General features: G+C 39.1%; 2 protein-coding genes and 2 long non-coding RNA genes across 4 annotated transcripts; 3 read left to right on the top strand and 1 right to left on the bottom strand.

Annotated features, from left to right (window-relative positions):
- Nucleotides 1–961: 961 nt before the first annotated feature.
- On the bottom strand, nucleotides 962–2,220 carry LOC121809965. Its single transcript, XR_006052337.1, has 2 exons — nucleotides 1,390–2,220; nucleotides 962–1,241 (listed from the first exon to the last, which is right to left on the bottom strand). It is a non-coding gene; the product is annotated as an uncharacterized LOC121809965 (long non-coding RNA).
- Nucleotides 1,480–3,228, top strand: LOC121809964. Its single transcript, XR_006052336.1, has 3 exons — nucleotides 1,480–1,580; nucleotides 2,616–2,679; nucleotides 3,178–3,228. It is a non-coding gene; the product is annotated as an uncharacterized LOC121809964 (long non-coding RNA).
- Nucleotides 3,229–13,845: 10,617 nt separating this feature from the next.
- On the top strand, nucleotides 13,846–14,274 carry LOC121808966. The gene has a single exon (XM_042209521.1). The coding sequence runs from the start codon at nucleotides 13,846–13,848 to the stop codon at nucleotides 14,272–14,274; it is 429 nt and encodes a 142-aa protein (XP_042065455.1).
- A 2,265-nt stretch (nucleotides 14,275–16,539) lies between these two features.
- LOC121808570 (glucan endo-1,3-beta-D-glucosidase-like) lies at nucleotides 16,540–19,488 on the top strand. Its single transcript, XM_042209124.1, has 6 exons — nucleotides 16,540–16,700; nucleotides 16,843–17,217; nucleotides 17,595–17,878; nucleotides 18,181–18,504; nucleotides 18,853–19,162; nucleotides 19,233–19,488. Exons 1-6 carry the CDS (start codon nucleotides 16,631–16,633, stop codon nucleotides 19,268–19,270), a joined length of 1,401 nt encoding a protein of 466 aa, XP_042065058.1. The 5' UTR covers nucleotides 16,540–16,630; the 3' UTR covers nucleotides 19,271–19,488.
- Nucleotides 19,489–20,093: the final 605 nt, after the last annotated feature.

Raw genomic sequence — 20,093 nt, 5'->3', positions numbered from 1 at the left:
TCAAAGAGACCAAGTATGGCAAGGTACTTGACTAAGAATTACCTATGTAAGTGCGAAGTGTGATCGCTTCATAAAACGCACTTATGAATCCAAAGTGGTGTCCAAGACCGCAATGGACACAAAACGTAAGAACGGATGAGGTTGAGGTGTTTAAGCGTTAACACAATTGTCTCGGTGCACGCCGTGGAGGATTAGTTCAAAGCATCGCGCTACTAAGCCGCCTGTGTATCTGATGGTGTCGACTATGGAGGGTTCAAAGCCAACAACTACTTATCCTTATGCTTATATACCTCTACAGGGTTGAGCTTGTGTCTGCATACATATGCATTTGGCTATTTCCACTCATATGGGGGATTGTAAAATCATGGATTAAACATGTCCGGTCAATGGATTTTGACCAAACAATAAATGTGACGAGATATTTAATTTTGTGAAATTAAATGATATAGCGTCGATCTACATTTTACGTAGATAAATGTAGTGTATTCACTTTCTCTAATCCGATTTCCGGTGAGTGAGAAATAGTGGATTAAAGTTGGGCATAATTAGCTTTTAATTAAAGCTTGAAGTTTGAGCTTAGGGAATAATTAAGTAGTGTTACTTATCTGTAACGCCCGTACTTTTTAAGTACTAATTAAAATATGTCGTGAAGTAATGACGTGTTTTATTTAAATAATGAAGTTTTCTAGGATACATGTTTGAAAGTCTCGTTGAAGTAATGATGTTGATATTGTTATACTTGGCATGATTGAATGAGATGTTTGAGATGGATTTTATAGTACTTGGCGCGTTTAAATCAAGGATCGGTTGAGGAATTAATATTTGGAACAACACCAAATATTAATTGTCGCTGGGCGATTTTAATCTTTGTTGGAAACGAGACGATGAAATTAATTAAAGTTTTCCGTGAACTTTAATTAATATAAAGGAATACGAGAATGTAAAGTATATACATTTGGGCTTCTCAAATAAAATTGGAGTCCAAATGTTTTTATAAAAATGGCTTTGGGCCATGACAATCGAAAAAAAAATCCAACAAATAAATAATTATACAAATTTGGGCTCTGCAACAAAATGAGCCCAAACAATTTAATTAAGTTGTGAGAGATGTCTTTGAGCCCAATTCCCTCATGGAAAATTTTGCTTGCAAGCCCAGGAACTTCTTCCTTCTTTCTCCCCTAACGCCCACTCATGATCTTCCATTTTCCATACTCTTTATCTTCCATCTTCCACATTCAATCCTGCAAATCAAAGGTCACCAATTAATAGAATGATCCTTGTTAAATTACTTCCTCTCCTCCCCTATTCACTTTCACAATCTACAATCTTTAGCAATGGAGAGAGAGCCGAGAGAGGGAGTAGAAGAGCTTCTGACTTTCAAGTCTTTACCGGTAATGTCCATTCCATCTTTCTTTTGATTTCCAAGTGTTGATCACAAATAACAAATTGTTCTTCCGATGAAACTCACGGCAGAAACCAAGTGAAGGGCTGCCCAATCTTCATTCATTAAACATCCAAGTCATAGAACCTAGACCGAGACTAACAATCATCCAACCTCTTCACAAATCTATTGGCAGAAGGTACATGGTTACTCCTCACTTCCCACCTTTGTTTCATAAAGCATTCATATCATTTTGTGGAATACACAACCTCCCAACTCGACTCCCACATGAACAAATTCAACAATAAACATAACTTGTAAAGGAAACTTATCTTTCGGGACGTTTCGGGGCTGTACGGGGGCTGTTCGGAGTTGTTCGGTGCTGCGCGGTGTCTGTTCGGAGGGAATCGGGGCTGTTCGGATTAGTTTCGGGGCTGCACGACCACCGACGGAGCAGTAGTGACTCCACAGCGACGGTGGCAATCGGCGAAACGGCGGCGGCGGCTGAACGACGACTGCCTTTTCCCTTGCTGCATCGGCGGTTTCCGCGGAGGAGACGACGGTGGTGGTGTTCGGGGATGGTGGCGAAACAGCGTATTGGTCGCCGGCGTGAGTGAGGTCGATGGAGACCGACGGAAATTGAGTTTCTGGAATTGAGGATCTATGAAATTGGGGGAATTTGTGAAGGAGAGTGAAGGAGACGGTTTAACCAAGAGGGAGAGGGGATTAGTTTCCTTTGGACTCTTTTCTTAATGGGCTACAAAATTTGTTCTTTCTTTTTGTGTTTTTGGGTTGGGCTCCATCATTATTTGATTTGGGCTCAAATTGTTTTTTTTTAAATGGAAGGATAAGTGAGTAGTATGATGGTAAACCACTTGAAGTAAATCTTTGGGTTGGTAACTAAATTAATTATGGGGAACTGTTTAATTAATTTCTGGAATATTTCCAAAGCCGAGATGAATATAATTACGATAGGAATTTATTGCGGTACGTTATTTATACGCTTAAATAAATTTTTGGAAATTTATTCCGACGTCATGGAAAATACGAGGAGCCACGGAGGAAAGTATTGGCGTAAGCGGCCGACCGGCATCGCACGCGACGTCTTGGGCGGCCGCCGAATAATTGAAAATGCACGAAAACCGAGAAACGAGATAAAAGACTTTAATTAGAGTGCATGCATTCTAAATGTCTTTGTTATGAAGATTGATGTGTACTTTAAATTTCTCAAAAGGTGGTTCGCACGCTCGTTAAAGTCGGATCAAGAAGTTTGTTAAGGAAACTACTAAGCTTTTGAGGTGGGTTTTATTACTTAAACTCTTTTATTTGCAATGATATGTATATGGTGAGATAAGGGTGGTTTAAATGTTATGTCATGTCGTATTTTATGTTTTAAATTGCCTATCTGATTGTCTACTAGAATAATGTTCTACTAGACTTTGATGGTTAACGAATTCGGGTGTAACTAGGGTCTAAACCCTACTTAGGCTAGTGCACTGATGGGGATTGTGAGCCGTCCCTTGGGTCGGCCGGTCCAGTGATCGAGTTTGTGGCCACATTCTCGTTTCACATGATGGTTCAGATATGATACATGATGGAGGATGATGATGATGGGCTGCGCAGCCATGTTTTACGATGGAAATGATTTTAGTGTTTCTCGGCATTTTTTTTAAAGTAAAACCCGAGTTTCACTCAATGATGGATTGACGTAACTTTATTGATAAAATGTATTTTGGGCATGAGTTCACTGAGTGCATCAAGTACTCAGCCCCTGCATGTGTTTTCCCTATGTGCAGGTTGAGCGTTGATGAGGACGGAGGATGTTGAGCACTGTATTCAATAAATGTTCCGGTTGCTATTGTGTCTTCATACATAGTAGTAGCCAACTCTCAAATGCTTCCACTACGTCAAGTTTTAGAACTCTTATGTTTTCTTTATTCTGTTGGACTGTTTTTCCTACGAACTTTGTTGCTTCGTGATTCTAGACTATAATTTGGTAATAAAGTTAAAGTTTCGACTTTTGATCTACATGTCGTACCACTTGATTTTTCCCCTTTCTTCCCCGCTTCTTAATTCCCCCATTAGTCGCGAACCACCGTACTTTCTATCCTTAGGAAGTGCGGTCGTGACATTATCCCACATTGGAGAAGTAACACATCTTTTAATGTGTTTAAATTAAGTGACTTTATGTTACTTAATAATTATTGTGGAACAAGATGGGTGAAAGAGCCCACACGCGAGCACACGCGCGCGCCACCGCCGTTGCCCGCCCGCCCGAGCCCGAGGCCGTGCTCGTGCTCGCGATCGCGAGCCGCGGGCCAGGGCCCGATCCCGATCTCGATCCTGATCTCGATCCCGATCCCGATCTTGGACTTGGACTTGGATCTTAGATCTTGGATCTTGGCAATTGGTCTTTGGGCTTGGTGCTTGGGCTTGTCCCTGGCCCAAACTTAATCTTTTAGACCACCGCTGAGTCAGCAATCCAAATGGCTTGACACATCGTCAAGCGTGGCACAGTCACGGCTAACACGTGAGAAATCCACACGCGAAAGGCGCACTCCTGCCACACGCCTGTAACCGCCGACGGTTACGAATCTGCCATGATGAGCCTTCATGGCTTGGTTGACCCGGCATGGTGGCTTGGCCTATAAATAGGTTAGTCATTCCACTGCATTAGACACAACATTCACAAGCATAATAGCATAAGTTCTCTCCCCCTCTCTGCATTGTTTTTCTGTCGAAAGCTCTGCCCTCTTTCTCTTCCAGTTCGCCGGAGCTCGTTCCAACTGCAGTGTTGCAACGAACGAGACGTAGCCATTTTATCTTTAGGGACGACACGCCAAAACCGAGAACACTACCGGGGCGTATCTCATCTTGCGGAAAGAGGCCTTCCTCGACTCGGCTAAGTTCATCTTTACAGTTTCGAATTTCCACTGTAATTTTCGTTTCTGTTTTATTTGTCTTCTCTCGGGTTGTATTACGCCCGGTTAGTTTTTTTTTATAGCTATATCTCCAACATCAACAAGCTTCACCAAAAGAGAACTAATATCTCGCAAATTCTGAAAGTCTTCATCACTTCTCATATCTCCAATGAATATATCAAGTTGGCTCAATGTTTGAAAAATTGGAAGGATAAAAAGTGGCAAGTTTGAGTACCTTTTCCTTGTCAAAAGAAGAGAAACCATCTTTAGGATTGAAGCAAGCCATACATCTGAGCAACTCTATATTAACTTCATCGAATCGATTATAAAGTTCTTGAAGTAATAAGTCAATCACTTTGATAAATACATCAACACGAAAATGATGAAGATATGAAACTTGTTGAACAAAACATTTTGATCTTCCATGAGGGCTATAGTGAGCTTTCATATCTGGAACAACAATGCCATGTTTATTGCAAATTGAGATTACCTTGTTCAAGTGAATCTCCCATCCATCCTCCCTCATTTTCTGTAGTTGATCTTTGGTTAAAGTGACAAGCCTCATGTCATTAATGATGTCTTGATCTCTTCTTTGCAAAGCAAGACACAAATTGTTAGTGTTTCCAAATATAGTAGTCATTAGTTGTGCCATAAACACGAAATCAAATGACTCTAGTAAGTACAAAATGCCTTGAGCTTTTCCCTTATCATCGAAAACGGAATCTTTCTTTCCAATCATCGTAAGAACTTCCAAAATTGTAGAAAATAAGTCCATGATATTCAAAAGAGTCTTGTAGTGAGAACTCCAACGAGTGTCTCCAGGCCTCTTCAAACTAAGTTCTTGATTCAACCCCGATCCCGATTCAAGTTCACCAATTTCCAAGGCTTGAGCAACTTTTTGTGCTTGAACTTCGCGAAGCAATTCATTTCTCTTACTAGAAACTCCAATTACATTCAACAAAATACTAACAGTTTCAAAAAGCCAACTACAATCATCGTTCTTTTTTGAAATAGCTACCAATGTTAGTTGAAGCTGGTGGGCAAAGCAACGTAATTTTTATTTTATTTCCTGCACACGATGTCATTACAAAATTTGTCAAAATAAATATTGACCATTCAATTCTAAGGTTGTGCATTCACAACAATTATAACTAGACATAAAAAACAACTTATCATAGAAGTCAAAAGATCAAATTTTTAAAATTGAAACACAATAATTTAGAATCCAAAACAACAATTAAGCTATTTAAAATTAAATACTTGTGCATTTAATACTCTATAATCCCTAAAATAATACATAATTGAGAATTTCCCATCCACAAATAATTGGAAGCACGGCTGTTTTCAATTCACCCCAATTCCAAGACAATAAGAGAGAGTCATAAAGTGTAAAACATTATTCTATTTTGCATAAGCTGCCAAAATTCCTAAATTATTTAATGAACTAAAGTTTTACACCTAAATTCCTAATCACTCACCTTTTCAACAAAGAACAAAGTGTATGATGAAAATTGAGGCGGCAAGTCACGGAAGAAGGCAAGAAACCGGAGTTGGAGAGCGGTAGTCGGCGGCGGAAGAAGGCAAGAAGCAGAAGCAGTCGGCGGTTTTCAATTGGGGATGGCAATAGGTTTGTTATTTTTACTGTGTTCTGTAAAAAATGCTTTGAATTAAAATTGAGTTTTACCACTTTTTTATTTATTAAATGTATTTTATTTCTTTTCCAGTATTTATTGGAGGAATAGCCAAATATGGATTAGGGGGACATTAGTTTTTGGCCGCGTAGTTTTTGGAGTAGCCAAATAGGGGGACATTATACATATATTATTAATATAAACTCAGAATTTGTATTTAAATATATAATACTACTAAAAAATAGGGGGACGCTATTCATATATTATTAATATAAACTCAGAATTTGTATTTAAATATATAATACTACTAAAAACAATTTTTTTTTGGGGTACACCGGTACACCCTTTGTCCCTACTCCCTCAGCCACTGCAACCAACACCAAAGTCCCAACTTATCACCAAGAGTCAGATTTGTGTGTGTGTGTATATATATATATATATATATATATATATATATATATATATATAGTCTCATTATTCACAAATCCACTCTTAAAGACCGAACCACCGAACCATACCAAATTAGGGTTTTTAGATCTAGTTTTTTTATGCATGAGAGGCACAAATTTATCAATTATTTCCGCCTTCATCACGAGCCTATTTTAATTCATCCGAAAGTAAATAAGTCATACTAACATGTTACGAAGATTTAACTTCATTCCAGTAGGTTTTTACTTCATTCCAGTAGGATTATTACTTCATTTCAGTACGTAAATGCGGTTTCGCCGTCGCGTGCCGTTCTTTCTCTCTACAATATCTATCACCACCGCCACAACGCTGATATGATGTAATAAACACATGGAATGATGTAATAAATTATTGGAATGAAGTATGTGTAGAAGCATTTGAAGTCCTACTGGAATGAAGTAAAAATCTTATCCAATGAAGTAATAACATTTATGAATGAAGTAATAAACGCACTTGAATAAATTGCATTTTTTAATGTAAATAAAGTAAAAACTCAGGTCAATGAATTCAAATGAAACATATGTTGAATTATTTCAAAACCTAGTGGAAGAAAGTAAAAACATGTTGTAGTTTCAAGATATTACGTACGGAATGAAGTAATAAACCTATACAATGAAGTAAAATGGGCTTGTAATGAAGACCGAAAAATTTACACAGCAGCACATCTCATCAAAAAAACTAGATCTAATGGCCCAGATTTGGTCTCAGATTTGGTCTCTAGTTCGGTCTTTAAAATTGGTTCGACATTGATCACAACTCTATATGTATATGGGATTGTATTCAATGCCGAACTAATTTTAATGACCGAACTAGAAACCAAATCTCATTCATCCATTTTATAATCTAGCGGTTATATTAAAATCAACAAAATATCATTATTTTATTAAAAGAAATCAGTTGAAGGGTTGTTAAGTAATTCCCATTATAGTGGTTATTTTGTTTCCTTAAATAATGTCACGCATATTTAGAATAAATCTTCAATATCTTGTTTTGAAATTCATGATTAATTTTGCGTTTTCTTCTTATGAATTCTGCTTTCATCATCAGAATTCTTTCATTGTTTTTCACCATCTGATTTTGCTTTCATAATCAGAATTATGTCTTAGTTTTTCGTCATATAAAATTTGCTTATGTACTATCGTCCGAAATCTATTTTCGACGTTATTCCATGGAGGATTCAAGCACCTCCCACATCAATGGAAAATACCGGCTTCTACGATCTTCCTCTTCTATATCTTCATCAAATCATGTGAATTTAACTCTGAAATCAGACTTCAGAAATCTGCTACTGAATTTTGTCGTGATATACAACGTTCTAGTCGAATTATTCGTAGTTGATACACCACTTCCGTGTTCCATGGGGAATTCAAGGTCATCGCTGATCGGATCAGAGCGGACCTGCTCAAGGTCATTGCCGATCAGATCGGACCTGCTCAAGGTCTTCACCGATCAGATCGGACCAGCTCAAGGTCATCGTCAGGATGTAGATATCCTTCACGGGGACCGCTAAAGCTGCGCCCGAAGATGAGTACGACGTGATAGTAATGAACTATATTTACTATATAATGAACTAAATGAATACACAATTTGGTTCAATATTAATAATTTTTTGATTCTTTTCATTTCTTATGCTATTATTTTTTTATTAATATTATAATGCAATATTAAGTTGTTATTATAAAACAAACCCATTTTTGGTTGTGTTTATCAAATGCATTAATCACGATTTTGATATATTAAACTCTTTTTTGGTTGTCTTATATCAACTACATTATTACTTCAATTTTATTATTTCAAATGAGTTTATTACTTCATTGAAATACATTATTACCATATGTTCCCTCATTCATTAGTTCCATAAAATGACCCAAATTCGAAATAAAGCAATGTGTATTATAACGTATTAACTTCATCTTATAATGTCATAACTTCATGTTATAATGTTGTAACTTCATCCAAAGAAATGAACCAAATATGAAACAAATCACTTCATCTTATAAGCCATAACTTCATCTAATACTGTAATCACTTCATCTTATAATGTTATAACTTCAACCGAACTTGAAAACACGACAGTTAAAACGAACCAAATTTGAAATGACTCATGTTTCCTTACCTTATGAAATAAACGACACTGATATTGTATAACACTCAACGAATCTAATGGTGATATAAGTCTTTCTTGCTGTTTACTAAGAGATAAAGTCTCAGTAGTTGTTGTTTCTTAATCAATGTGTATATTTAACATTAAGCATGCAATATTAATTATGCACTACTAAAAGAGCAGGTTTGTGTACGCGTTCAGATTGTTCCACGTGTGGTGCGTTAACTTTGTCAGGAGGAGAGTACCTAGACGTGAGCCTAAACCTGTTATCAAAACCTCAACCCACTTCTACTGAAGTAAGGATCGATCGTACAAAGATGGAGATGACGTTTATAAATGTCATGACATCTTGACTGGGTTGGTTTGCTACAACGCTTTATGGGATTGAGACTAAACTAAGTAAACTAGATCGGAGCAGACTCTAAATCTAAACTGACCAGGAGGTCGGGTGTGACTTAAACTAGACCATGACTTAAATTTATGTGCCAAAATAAGCGGACATTGATTATCTGTGCAGAAAAGTGGCGGACTGAAACTTACTAAAACTTGACTAGACAAAAGGTAAAAGCTGAAAAGCTGAAAGGTAATTTTGGACAAAAAGTATAAAGCATATTTCTGGGATGATGTCTGGCTTAGCCCCATCCGGAGTCTGTGCGTCCCGGGATATGATCCTCCTCAATCCCAGGTCGTTGCATCATACTGGCATGAGCATGCATGGGATGAGGATATGCTTCATAGTTTGTCTTTCAGGTTTGGCGTACCTCTCAATGCGATCGACCAGATCAGAGCCACGCCGATCGAGTTGGGGGGGAAGGATGTGAGGCGCTGGAATCTGACTAGCCATGGCGAGTTCTCTGTGACCTCAGTCTGGGAGAGCATCCGGATGAGACTGCCGAAGCAGGAGATTTTGGGTTGATTTGGAATGGAGGGTTGACACCCACCATCTCGGTGTTCATTTTGGAGGTTGTTGTTTGGTAGGTTGCCGGTGGATGAGAAGCTGCAGAGGAGGGGTATTGAGTTAGCTTCTAGATGTCAGTGTTGTCGATCTCCTTCTGTTGAGTCTTTCAGTCATGTCTTTCTTTCGAGTCAGCCGGTGATTTATGTGTAGGAGTACTTCGATACCTGGTTTCCTTCCTCGCACACACCGATTCACACGAGCACTGATATTGCACTTAGACTAGGTCACTGGCGGAGGTCCTCATTCTCTAGGGCTCCCACCAAGCACATTAGTTTTCTAGTTTCTTGTTTGATCGTTTGGTTCCTTTGGACGGAGAGGAACGACTGCAAGCACTGTGGTCGCCATTTCCGTCACTCTCATGTTATTTGGCAGGTCACTTATTACCTGCATATGTTTGTGCTGGCCGGCAGAATCACCTCGATTCAATGGAGGGGATGTTCTCCGTCGGTTGATTTCATGCCTTCTTCTCCCAGACAGCGTGTTCTGCATTCGCTCATGGTCCTTTGGCATCCCCCTGATGCCCCTTGGGTGAAGCTGGACACTAATGGAGCATTCTCTATATTGACATTGGAGGCGGGGGAGGGAAGATTGGTTCGTGGTTCTGATGGAGGTCTCCTGGGGGCCTTCTGCTCTCCGGTTGGTGCATCTTCGAGCTTTGAGGCGGAGCTTATGGCTCTTATTCGAGGCTTGGAGATGGCTATGGAGTTTTCTACACACATTTGGATAGAGCTGGACTCAGCGGCTCTGGTTACCTTGTTGTCATCTAGACAGCTTGGCTCTGCAGATCTTAGACAACATATGGCTTTGATCCTGAGTTTGACTTCTCAGCGACATGTTCGATTCTCACACATCTACAGAGAAGGAAACCATGATGCCAACTTTCTTGCAGGTAGGGGGTCCAGACCCTGCCCTGACGTACTATGATTCAGTTTTTGCGCCTCGGTACCTGAAGGCGCTTGTTAGGATGGACCAGCTGTAATATCCTAACTTCCGTTTCCGACGCGGAGATGTGGATTGATTTTGTTCTCATGGTAATTCTTATCATCACATATTTGTTTTTTCCTTTTCTTTATTTAGTTTCTAGTTTTACTTTGATAGCATGGAGGATCCAGACTTGTGGGACCTCTGGTTTACTTTTTCATGTTCTTGTTTTGGATCCTAGCCATTTTTGGGCTAGGATCATGTTTTGGAACGTTATATTTTGATCTTATTCACGGGTTGGGGGTATGTCTAAACCTCCCGCCCACACTGGGTGTTTTTGATTAAAAAAAAGAAAAGCTAAACTTAATAAAATCGAACAACTTCCATGGCAATATTTCAAAGCTTGAAAACGTAAAAGAAACAAAATCTAAACTGGAAACACAACGGGATCAGATTCTCCCAGATCTAAACAAACTGACCAATAGACAAGGGTTTTCTAAACAGATAGCTAGAGATCATGCAACTAAACCGAGCAAGACATGCAAACACATACGAAAACAGTAGATCTACTTGAAAACAACCAAATGAAAAAACTAAATAGCTTGAATCATGAAATGATCGTAAACTAGGCATAGATGAAAAAAACAACTAGATCTAAGCTAAGATCACTGGAACATGAACCTAACAAAGCTTCATATCTCAAATCGAACAAGATTCACGATTGCAAAGACAAGAAAAAATGATTCAAGCACGGAATAAGATCAACTTCAAGTCTTAGCTACAAGATCTAAAAGAAATCAGTTGAAGGGTTGTTAAGTAATTCCCATTATAGTGGTTATTTTGTTTCCTTAAATAATGTCACGCATATTTAGAATAAATCTTCAATATCTTGTTTTGAAATTCATGATTAATTTTGCGTTTTCTTCTTATGAATTCTGCTTTCATCATCAGAATTCTTTCATTGTTTTTCACCATCTGATTTTGCTTTCATAATCAGAATTATGTCTTAGTTTTTCGTCATATAAAATTTGCTTATGTACTATCGTCCGAAATCTATTTTCGACGTTATTCCATGGAGGATTCAAGCACCTCCCACATCAATGGAAAATACCGGCTTCTACGATCTTCCTCTTCTATATCTTCATCAAATCATGTGAATTTAACTCTGAAATCAGACTTCAGAAATCTGCTACTGAATTTTGTCGTGATATACAACGTTCTAGTCGAATTATTCGTAGTTGATACACCACTTCCGTGTTCCATGGGGAATTCAAGGTCATCGCTGATCGGATCAGAGCGGACCTGCTCAAGGTCATTGCCGATCAGATCGGACCTGCTCAAGGTCTTCACCGATCAGATCGGACCAGCTCAAGGTCATCGTCAGGATGTAGATATCCTTCACGGGGACCGCTAAAGCTGCGCCCGAAGATGAGTACGACGTGATAGTAATGAACTATATTTACTATATAATGAACTAAATGAATACACAATTTGGTTCAATATTAATAATTTTTTGATTCTTTTCATTTCTTATGCTATTATTTTTTTATTAATATTATAATGCAATATTAAGTTGTTATTATAAAACAAACCCATTTTTGGTTGTGTTTATCAAATGCATTAATCACGATTTTGATATATTAAACTCTTTTTTGGTTGTCTTATATCAACTACATTATTACTTCAATTTTATTATTTCAAATGAGTTTATTACTTCATTGAAATACATTATTACCATATGTTCCCTCATTCATTAGTTCCATAAAATGACCCAAATTCGAAATAAAGCAATGTGTATTATAACGTATTAACTTCATCTTATAATGTCATAACTTCATGTTATAATGTTGTAACTTCATCCAAAGAAATGAACCAAATATGAAACAAATCACTTCATCTTATAAGCCATAACTTCATCTAATACTGTAATCACTTCATCTTATAATGTTATAACTTCAACCGAACTTGAAAACACGACAGTTAAAACGAACCAAATTTGAAATGACTCATGTTTCCTTACCTTATGAAATAAACGACACTGATATTGTATAACACTCAACGAATCTAATGGTGATATAAGTCTTTCTTGCTGTTTACTAAGAGATAAAGTCTCAGTAGTCGTTGTTTCTTAATCAATGTGTATATTTAACATTAAGCATGCAATATTAATTATGCACTACTAAAAGAGCAGGTTTGTGTACGCGTTCAGATTGTTCCACGTGTGGTGCGTTAACTTTGTCAGGAGGAGAGTACCTAGACGTGAGCCTAAACCTGTTATCAAAACCTCAACCCACTTCTACTGAAGTAAGGATCGATCGTACAAAGATGGAGATGACGTTTATAAATGTCATGACATCTTGACTGGGTTGGTTTGCTACAACGCTTTATGGGATTGAGACTAAACTAAGTAAACTAGATGGGAGCAGACTCTAAATCTAAACTGACCAGGAGGTCGGGTGTGACTTAAACTAGACCATGACTTAAATTTATGTGCCAAAATAAGCGGACATTGATTATCTGTGCAGAAAAGTGGCGGACTGAAACTTACTAAAACTTGACTAGACAAAAGGTAAAAGCTGAAAAGCTGAAAGGTAATTTTGGACAAAAAGTATAAAGCATATTTCTGGGATGATGTCTGGCTTAGCCCCATCCGGAGTCTGTGCGTCCCGGGATATGATCCTCCTCAATCCCAGGTCGTTGCATCATACTGGCATGAGCATGCATGGGATGAGGATATGCTTCATAGTTTGTCTTTCAGGTTTGGCGTACCTCTCAATGCGATCGACCAGATCAGAGCCACGCCGATCGAGTTGGGGGGGAAGGATGTGAGGCGCTGGAATCTGACTAGCCATGGCGAGTTCTCTGTGACCTCAGTCTGGGAGAGCATCCGGATGAGACTGCCGAAGCAGGAGATTTTGGGTTGATTTGGAATGGAGGGTTGACACCCACCATCTCGGTGTTCATTTTGGAGGTTGTTGTTTGGTAGGTTGCCGGTGGATGAGAAGCTGCAGAGGAGGGGTATTGAGTTAGCTTCTAGATGTCAGTGTTGTCGATCTCCTTCTGTTGAGTCTTTCAGTCATGTCTTTCTTTCGAGTCAGCCGGTGATTTATGTGTAGGAGTACTTCGATACCTGGTTTCCTTCCTCGCACACACCGATTCACACGAGCACTGATATTGCACTTAGACTAGGTCACTGGCGGAGGTCCTCATTCTCTAGGGCTCCCACCAAGCACATTAGTTTTCTAGTTTCTTGTTTGATCGTTTGGTTCCTTTGGACGGAGAGGAACGACTGCAAGCACTGTGGTCGCCATTTCCGTCACTCTCATGTTATTTGGCAGGTCACTTATTACCTGCATATGTTTGTGCTGGCCGGCAGAATCACCTCGATTCAATGGAGGGGATGTTCTCCGTCGGTTGATTTCATGCCTTCTTCTCCCAGACAGCGTGTTCTGCATTCGCTCATGGTCCTTTGGCATCCCCCTGATGCCCCTTGGGTGAAGCTGGACACTAATGGAGCATTCTCTATATTGACATTGGAGGCGGGGGAGGGAAGATTGGTTCGTGGTTCTGATGGAGGTCTCCTGGGGGCCTTCTGCTCTCCGGTTGGTGCATCTTCGAGCTTTGAGGCGGAGCTTATGGCTCTTATTCGAGGCTTGGAGATGGCTATGGAGTTTTCTACACACATTTGGATAGAGCTGGACTCAGCGGCTCTGGTTACCTTGTTGTCATCTAGACAGCTTGGCTCTGCAGATCTTAGACAACATATGGCTTTGATCCTGAGTTTGACTTCTCAGCGACATGTTCGATTCTCACACATCTACAGAGAAGGAAACCGTGATGCCAACTTTCTTGCAGGTAGGGGGTCCAGACCCTGCCCTGACGTACTATGATTCAGTTTTTGCGCCTCGGTACCTGAAGGCGCTTGTTAGGATGGACCAGCTGTAATATCCTAACTTCCGTTTCCGACGCGGAGATGTGGATTGATTTTGTTCTCATGGTAATTCTTATCATCACATATTTGTTTTTTCCTTTTCTTTATTTAGTTTCTAGTTTTACTTTGATAGCATGGAGGATCCAGACTTGTGGGACCTCTGGTTTACTTTTTCATGTTCTTGTTTTGGATCCTAGCCATTTTTGGGCTAGGATCATGTTTTGGAACGTTATATTTTGATCTTATTCACGGGTTGGGGGTATGTCTAAACCTCCCGCCCACACTGGGTGTTTTTGATTAAAAAAAAGAAAAGCTAAACTTAATAAAATCGAACAACTTCCATGGCAATATTTCAAAGCTTGAAAACGTAAAAGAAACAAAATCTAAACTGGAAACACAACGGGATCAGATTCTCCCAGATCTAAACAAACTGACCAATAGACAAGGGTTTTCTAAACAGATAGCTAGAGATCATGCAACTAAACCGAGCAAGACATGCAAACACATACGAAAACAGTAGATCTACTTGAAAACAACCAAATGAAAAAACTAAATAGCTTGAATCATGAAATGATCGTAAACTAGGCATAGATGAAAAAAACAACTAGATCTAAGCTAAGATCACTGGAACATGAACCTAACAAAGCTTCATATCTCAAATCGAACAAGATTCACGATTGCAAAGACAAGAAAAAATGATTCAAGCACGGAATAAGATCAACTTCAAGTCTTAGCTACAAGATCTAAAAGCTAAACTAAAACGAGAGAATTAAACTAGAAATGGTAAACGAAAACTAGTAAACGAAAAAGTTCTTCTTCTAAGCAGTGGAATTGCTACTTGGCTGTCTACGTCGGCTGGAATGAAACTGCATGGCTGGGTTTCTCCCGTCGAAGGTAGTGAACTTGAGTGAGGATGGTAAAATGGAAGGTGCCAGCCTGTTTTCTTCGTGCTATTTTTCTATTTATAGGGTGGTGTAACACCAATCCTTAGGGTTGTTCCTTCTCTAAATTGACAATTCTGCCCTTATGATATTTCAGCTCACTTTCTTCTCCACTTCAACTTCATGGTGTAGTCCCTCGTCCAGTATGCACCATGCCTTCCATTTGTTATGCCTCCAATTGGCTTTGCATTACGCTCACGTTGCAACAAACTCGATTATGCTCTACTTGATCAGTTTGTGGAATTTTAGTTGCATTTTTTTATTGAAATTGTTTCTTTTTCTTCCACTCGATCAAGTTGCACCCTGTAACTGATTTAATAGCAATCATGCACATTTAAGCTCAAAATTTATGCATTATCTCTTCCAAAAGCAGGTAAAACAGCCAAAAGCTAAGACATGAAATGAGTGTCATCAACTGCTTTAGTTTATCAAAAGGTAAGAGTTTAATTTTTAACCAATACTCCCTCCGTCCCGGACTACTCGCACATTTCCTTTTCGGCACGGAGATTAAGGAATGAGTGTATAGCAAAGTCAACAATTGCGGCTGTAGGTGATAATTTTTACTAAAAATGGAAATAGTGCAAATAACTTGGGACGCCCAAAAAGGAAATAAGTGCAAGTAGTCCGGGACGGGGGGAGTACTACATTTGTCCTACTCTAAGTTATACATTTTCTTTTTTGTGATGTCCCCACTCTAAATGACATATTTTTAAAAGTAGAAATATCATCTCTACATTTTTCTTCTCTCTTACTTGACTCTATCCACTTAACTCACAATACTACATAAAATCTCGTACCGAAAAAAATCCAGTTAAAGCGGGACAAAGGGAGTACATTTTAGTCAATACTTTTTATGATTTTCAAACAGAGTAATTTTGCTATTTAAAATGTTGTTTAGTTTTATAAAAAACAATGATAGTTAATAAATGAAAAATAAAATAAAATACTCCCTCCGTCCCGGACTACTTGCACTTATTTCCTTTCTGGGCGTCCCAAGTTATTTGCACTCTTTCCATTTTTAGTAAAAATTATCACCTACAGCCGTAATATTTGACTTTGTCTATCACTCATTCCTTAATCTCCGTGCCGAAAAAGAAACGTTCGAGTAGTCCGGGGACGGAGGGAGTATATTGGAAGAATTGTGAACTGACAAAGACATTGTAGAAAATTTTGATATGACATACACAAGACAAGAAGTATAAATTGATATGGGTGAGTTAGTTTGACTTTGAAGTAAAAAACATTTCCATGACCATAAATCTTTTCTTTATTGTATCATCTTTCCAGTTATACCCCTAGCGTTTCTATGTTAAATTCGATTCTCCTCATTTCCCAGCTCTTACACTCTCAACAGTCATCACCTAACAAACGGCCATGGTCTCATACTCTCACACAAATTGTGCAATACTTTTCTGCTTTTTAATTGTCTCATTTCACTCTGCAAGTGAGTCCGCTTCTCTCTCTTCCTTTTCAGCTGCATTTCAATCATCTCAGTTTCATGTTTCGGCAAGATCCAATCACTTTTTTTTTTTTTTAATTTTAAAATCAATTGATTTAATTTATGGATTTTTCTACAAAATAATCAGATTGTCAGTCGTTCATCGGAGTGAATTACGGGCAGGTGGCGGACAACCTGCCGCCGCCGGATGCGACTGCGAAGCTCCTGAAGTCGACGAGCATCGAGAAGGTCCGGCTGTACGGCGCCGACCCGGCGATCATCAAGGCGCTCGCCAACACCGGCATCGGGATAGTCATCGGCGCCTCCAACGGCGACATTCCGGCCCTCGCCTCCGACCCCAATTTCGCCGGAAATTGGGTCAATTCCAATGTCCTGGCCTTCTACCCGGCCAGCAAGATCATCGTCGTCACCGTCGGAAACGAGGTCATCACGCTGCCCGATCAGAATCTAGCCTCGCAGCTGGTCCCGGCGATGCAAAATGTCCAAAATGCCCTCAATGCAGGTATTCAATTGGACTTTGTTTCACTTTTAAATTGTAGTACTCCCTCTGTCCCCAAAAAATTGACAAACTTGTAAATAGCACAATATAGTGTTAAAGTAAGAGATAAATGAGAAACAATAAGAGAGAGAAAAAAAATTAGCGGAATGAGTATGAGTGGATTGTGGAGTCCACGTTATATATGATGTGTAGGATTATTATTTGTTGAAAAACTTTCCATATTTAGACTTTGTCTAATTTTAGGGGACGGACGGTCCAAAATGGTAAAACTAGTCTACTTTGTTCACTTATTAGCATTTTGGATTATTTATAGTATGAATGTGTTTTTCTTGATGAAGACAAGACATGGTATAAGATTTATAGTTGATGATCTCAAACAGCATCATTGGGTGGGAAGATCAAGGTGTCGACGGTCCATTCAATGGCGGTGCTCAGCCAGTCGGAGCCCCCATCCGCAGGGGCTTTCGGATACGGTGACACAATGAAAGGGTTGCTACAATTCCTCAGCACAAATGGCGCGCCTTTGATGATCAATCCCTACCCCTTCTTTGCATACCGGGATGATCCCCGGCCTGAGACCAAGGCTTTCTGTTTGTTCCAACCCAATGCTGGCCGTCTCGACTCCAACACGGGCATCAAGTACATGAATATGTGGGATGCTCAGGTTCATTTTTATGCACATATACATATATACACTTATATGACTGGATGTGTTTATCAAGTCACACTCACAAAAGTTTGCTCATTGTCTTAAAATATCTTCATTCATTCAGACATATCATCCTATTCTGTGATTTCTTCAAAACCATCTAATGTGTGAAATATCCTTTCTGGTCTCCATGTGGGTTGCTGCAGGCTGGCCATTTAGACAGTTGTTTCCTATAATTTAGTTCGAATTTTCTTGCATGTGATGCCTTTTTCTCATTGAACCTTTGTGGGAATTTTCTACTGATTTGTTGTTCTTAGGTTGATGCGATCCACTCGGCCCTCAAGGCGTCTGGGTTCAAAGACGTCGAAATTGTAGTAGCTGAGACTGGTTGGCCTTATAAAGGAGATTCCAATGAAGTTGGTACAAATTTGGAAAATGCAAAAGCCTATAATGGGAACTTAATAAATCGCCTCAGGTCCAAGGTCGGGACACCCCTCATGCCGGGGAAATCCGTTGATACCTACATATTTGCGCTCTACGACGAGGATTTGAAACCTGGCCCTGCCTCGGAGCGCTCGTTCGGACTCTTTAAGCCCGACCTTTCAGCGACCTATGATGTTAACCTCGCAAAGAACACACAGGTGAGCCGTATCATTCTATAGAGTTGTTTACTTTGAACTATAGCTTAGATGTATAAAATTAGTACTCCCTCCGTCCCTTACTTTCAAAGGTGTACAGTTTAATGCACAATTGGTAAAGTAGGAGAGAGAGAAAGAAAAAGTGATTGAAGTAATATTAGTGGAGAATAGGTCCCATCTTATTAGAGAGGAAAAATGTTTCCTGAAATTGAAAATATATCATTTTAAGGGATTGAGTAAAATGGAAATAGTTCATATTTTTAAAAGACAGGTGGATTATAAATTAATAATTTGTGATGGATTGAACGATTTGGACCTAACACGTTGGATGGTGTTGGTTGATTTGTTTAGACTCCGGGGTCAACTCCGACCAGTCCCACGAACCCAGCTCCCACAGTTAATCCAGTACCAAGCCCAGTCGTAGCTGGTTGGTGCTTGCCTAGACCTGGCGTTTCTGATGCTCAACTGCAAGCAAATCTTGATTATGCTTGCGGACAGGGCATCGACTGTGGGCCGATTCAGCCTGGTGGTGCATGTTTCGAACCTGCAACTGTTGCATCGCACGCTGCCTATGCTATGAATCTTTTTTATCAATCTTCTAGCAGGAATTCCGGTGCCTGCGACTTCATGCAGACGGCGGCAGTCTCGTCTACTAATCCTAGTAAGTTATCACGCGTAGCCTCTCGTTTCCTTTTAAATCTTATGTATGAGATATTGAGACTTGCGCGCAGGCTATGGTTCTTGTGTCTACCCTGTTGGGAGCACATGAACGCAAACACAACACGATATTGTTTCGAAGCTAGTAGCATGAGGGCCAGTGGTGTAGCTATCTATTGAGGTAATTAAGTCTATTATGGTACAATAATAAGTGTGTATATGTTATTTTCAGGGCTTGGAATTGCATAGTTTATCCACATCAACCAAATAATGTGTAAATGGATAATGTTTTTATTAAGTACTAGTAAAGTTTGAGTATTGATTTTTTTACGGTTGGAAGTTGTTGCATTTAGGGCAAATTGGTCGTTGGGTATTCCTATGATTTTAACTTGGCAATTATTAAAGAAAGTGTGGTTAAATATGTCAAAAGATGCCTCCTAACATCATGATTTTCGTTTCGACTTGTATGATTCTTTGATGCACCTCTCTCTCTCTCGCACACACCAAAAAGGAATGTATTGATACCATGATGATTGCAAAATATTCATTCAACTCCTCAATCATGCATCTTGTTTTTCCAAATTATACTCTTGGTTATCACATAAATATACAAATTGTATTTCAACCACATTAATATTAGTTAGTCATAGATCTTGTATTTCGTAAATAACACTATTTGGTCAATAATAAAAGATTGTGGAAATTTTCAAAATTTTAAGGTTTGGTTCCAACTAAGGTAAATTTAATTATATTAGTAATTATAGCACCAGGTCTGTAGCCTGCTTGGCAACTTAATATCTACGGTACTTTTTATTTATTTACTAATACTATCTATCTCTCTGTTTCCAAAGAATATGCACTTTAGATTCGGCACAAGTTTTAATATAAAATTGGTAAAGTAAGAGAGAGGAAAAGTAATTAAAATATTGTTAGTG

This window comes from Salvia splendens, chromosome 6 (assembly GCF_004379255.2).
Source record: "Salvia splendens isolate huo1 chromosome 6, SspV2, whole genome shotgun sequence".
NCBI classification, from domain to species: Eukaryota; Viridiplantae; Streptophyta; class Magnoliopsida; order Lamiales; family Lamiaceae; genus Salvia; species Salvia splendens.
Note: the sequence above shows the minus strand (reverse complement) of the source record. Positions and strands in the feature narration are given on the sequence as shown.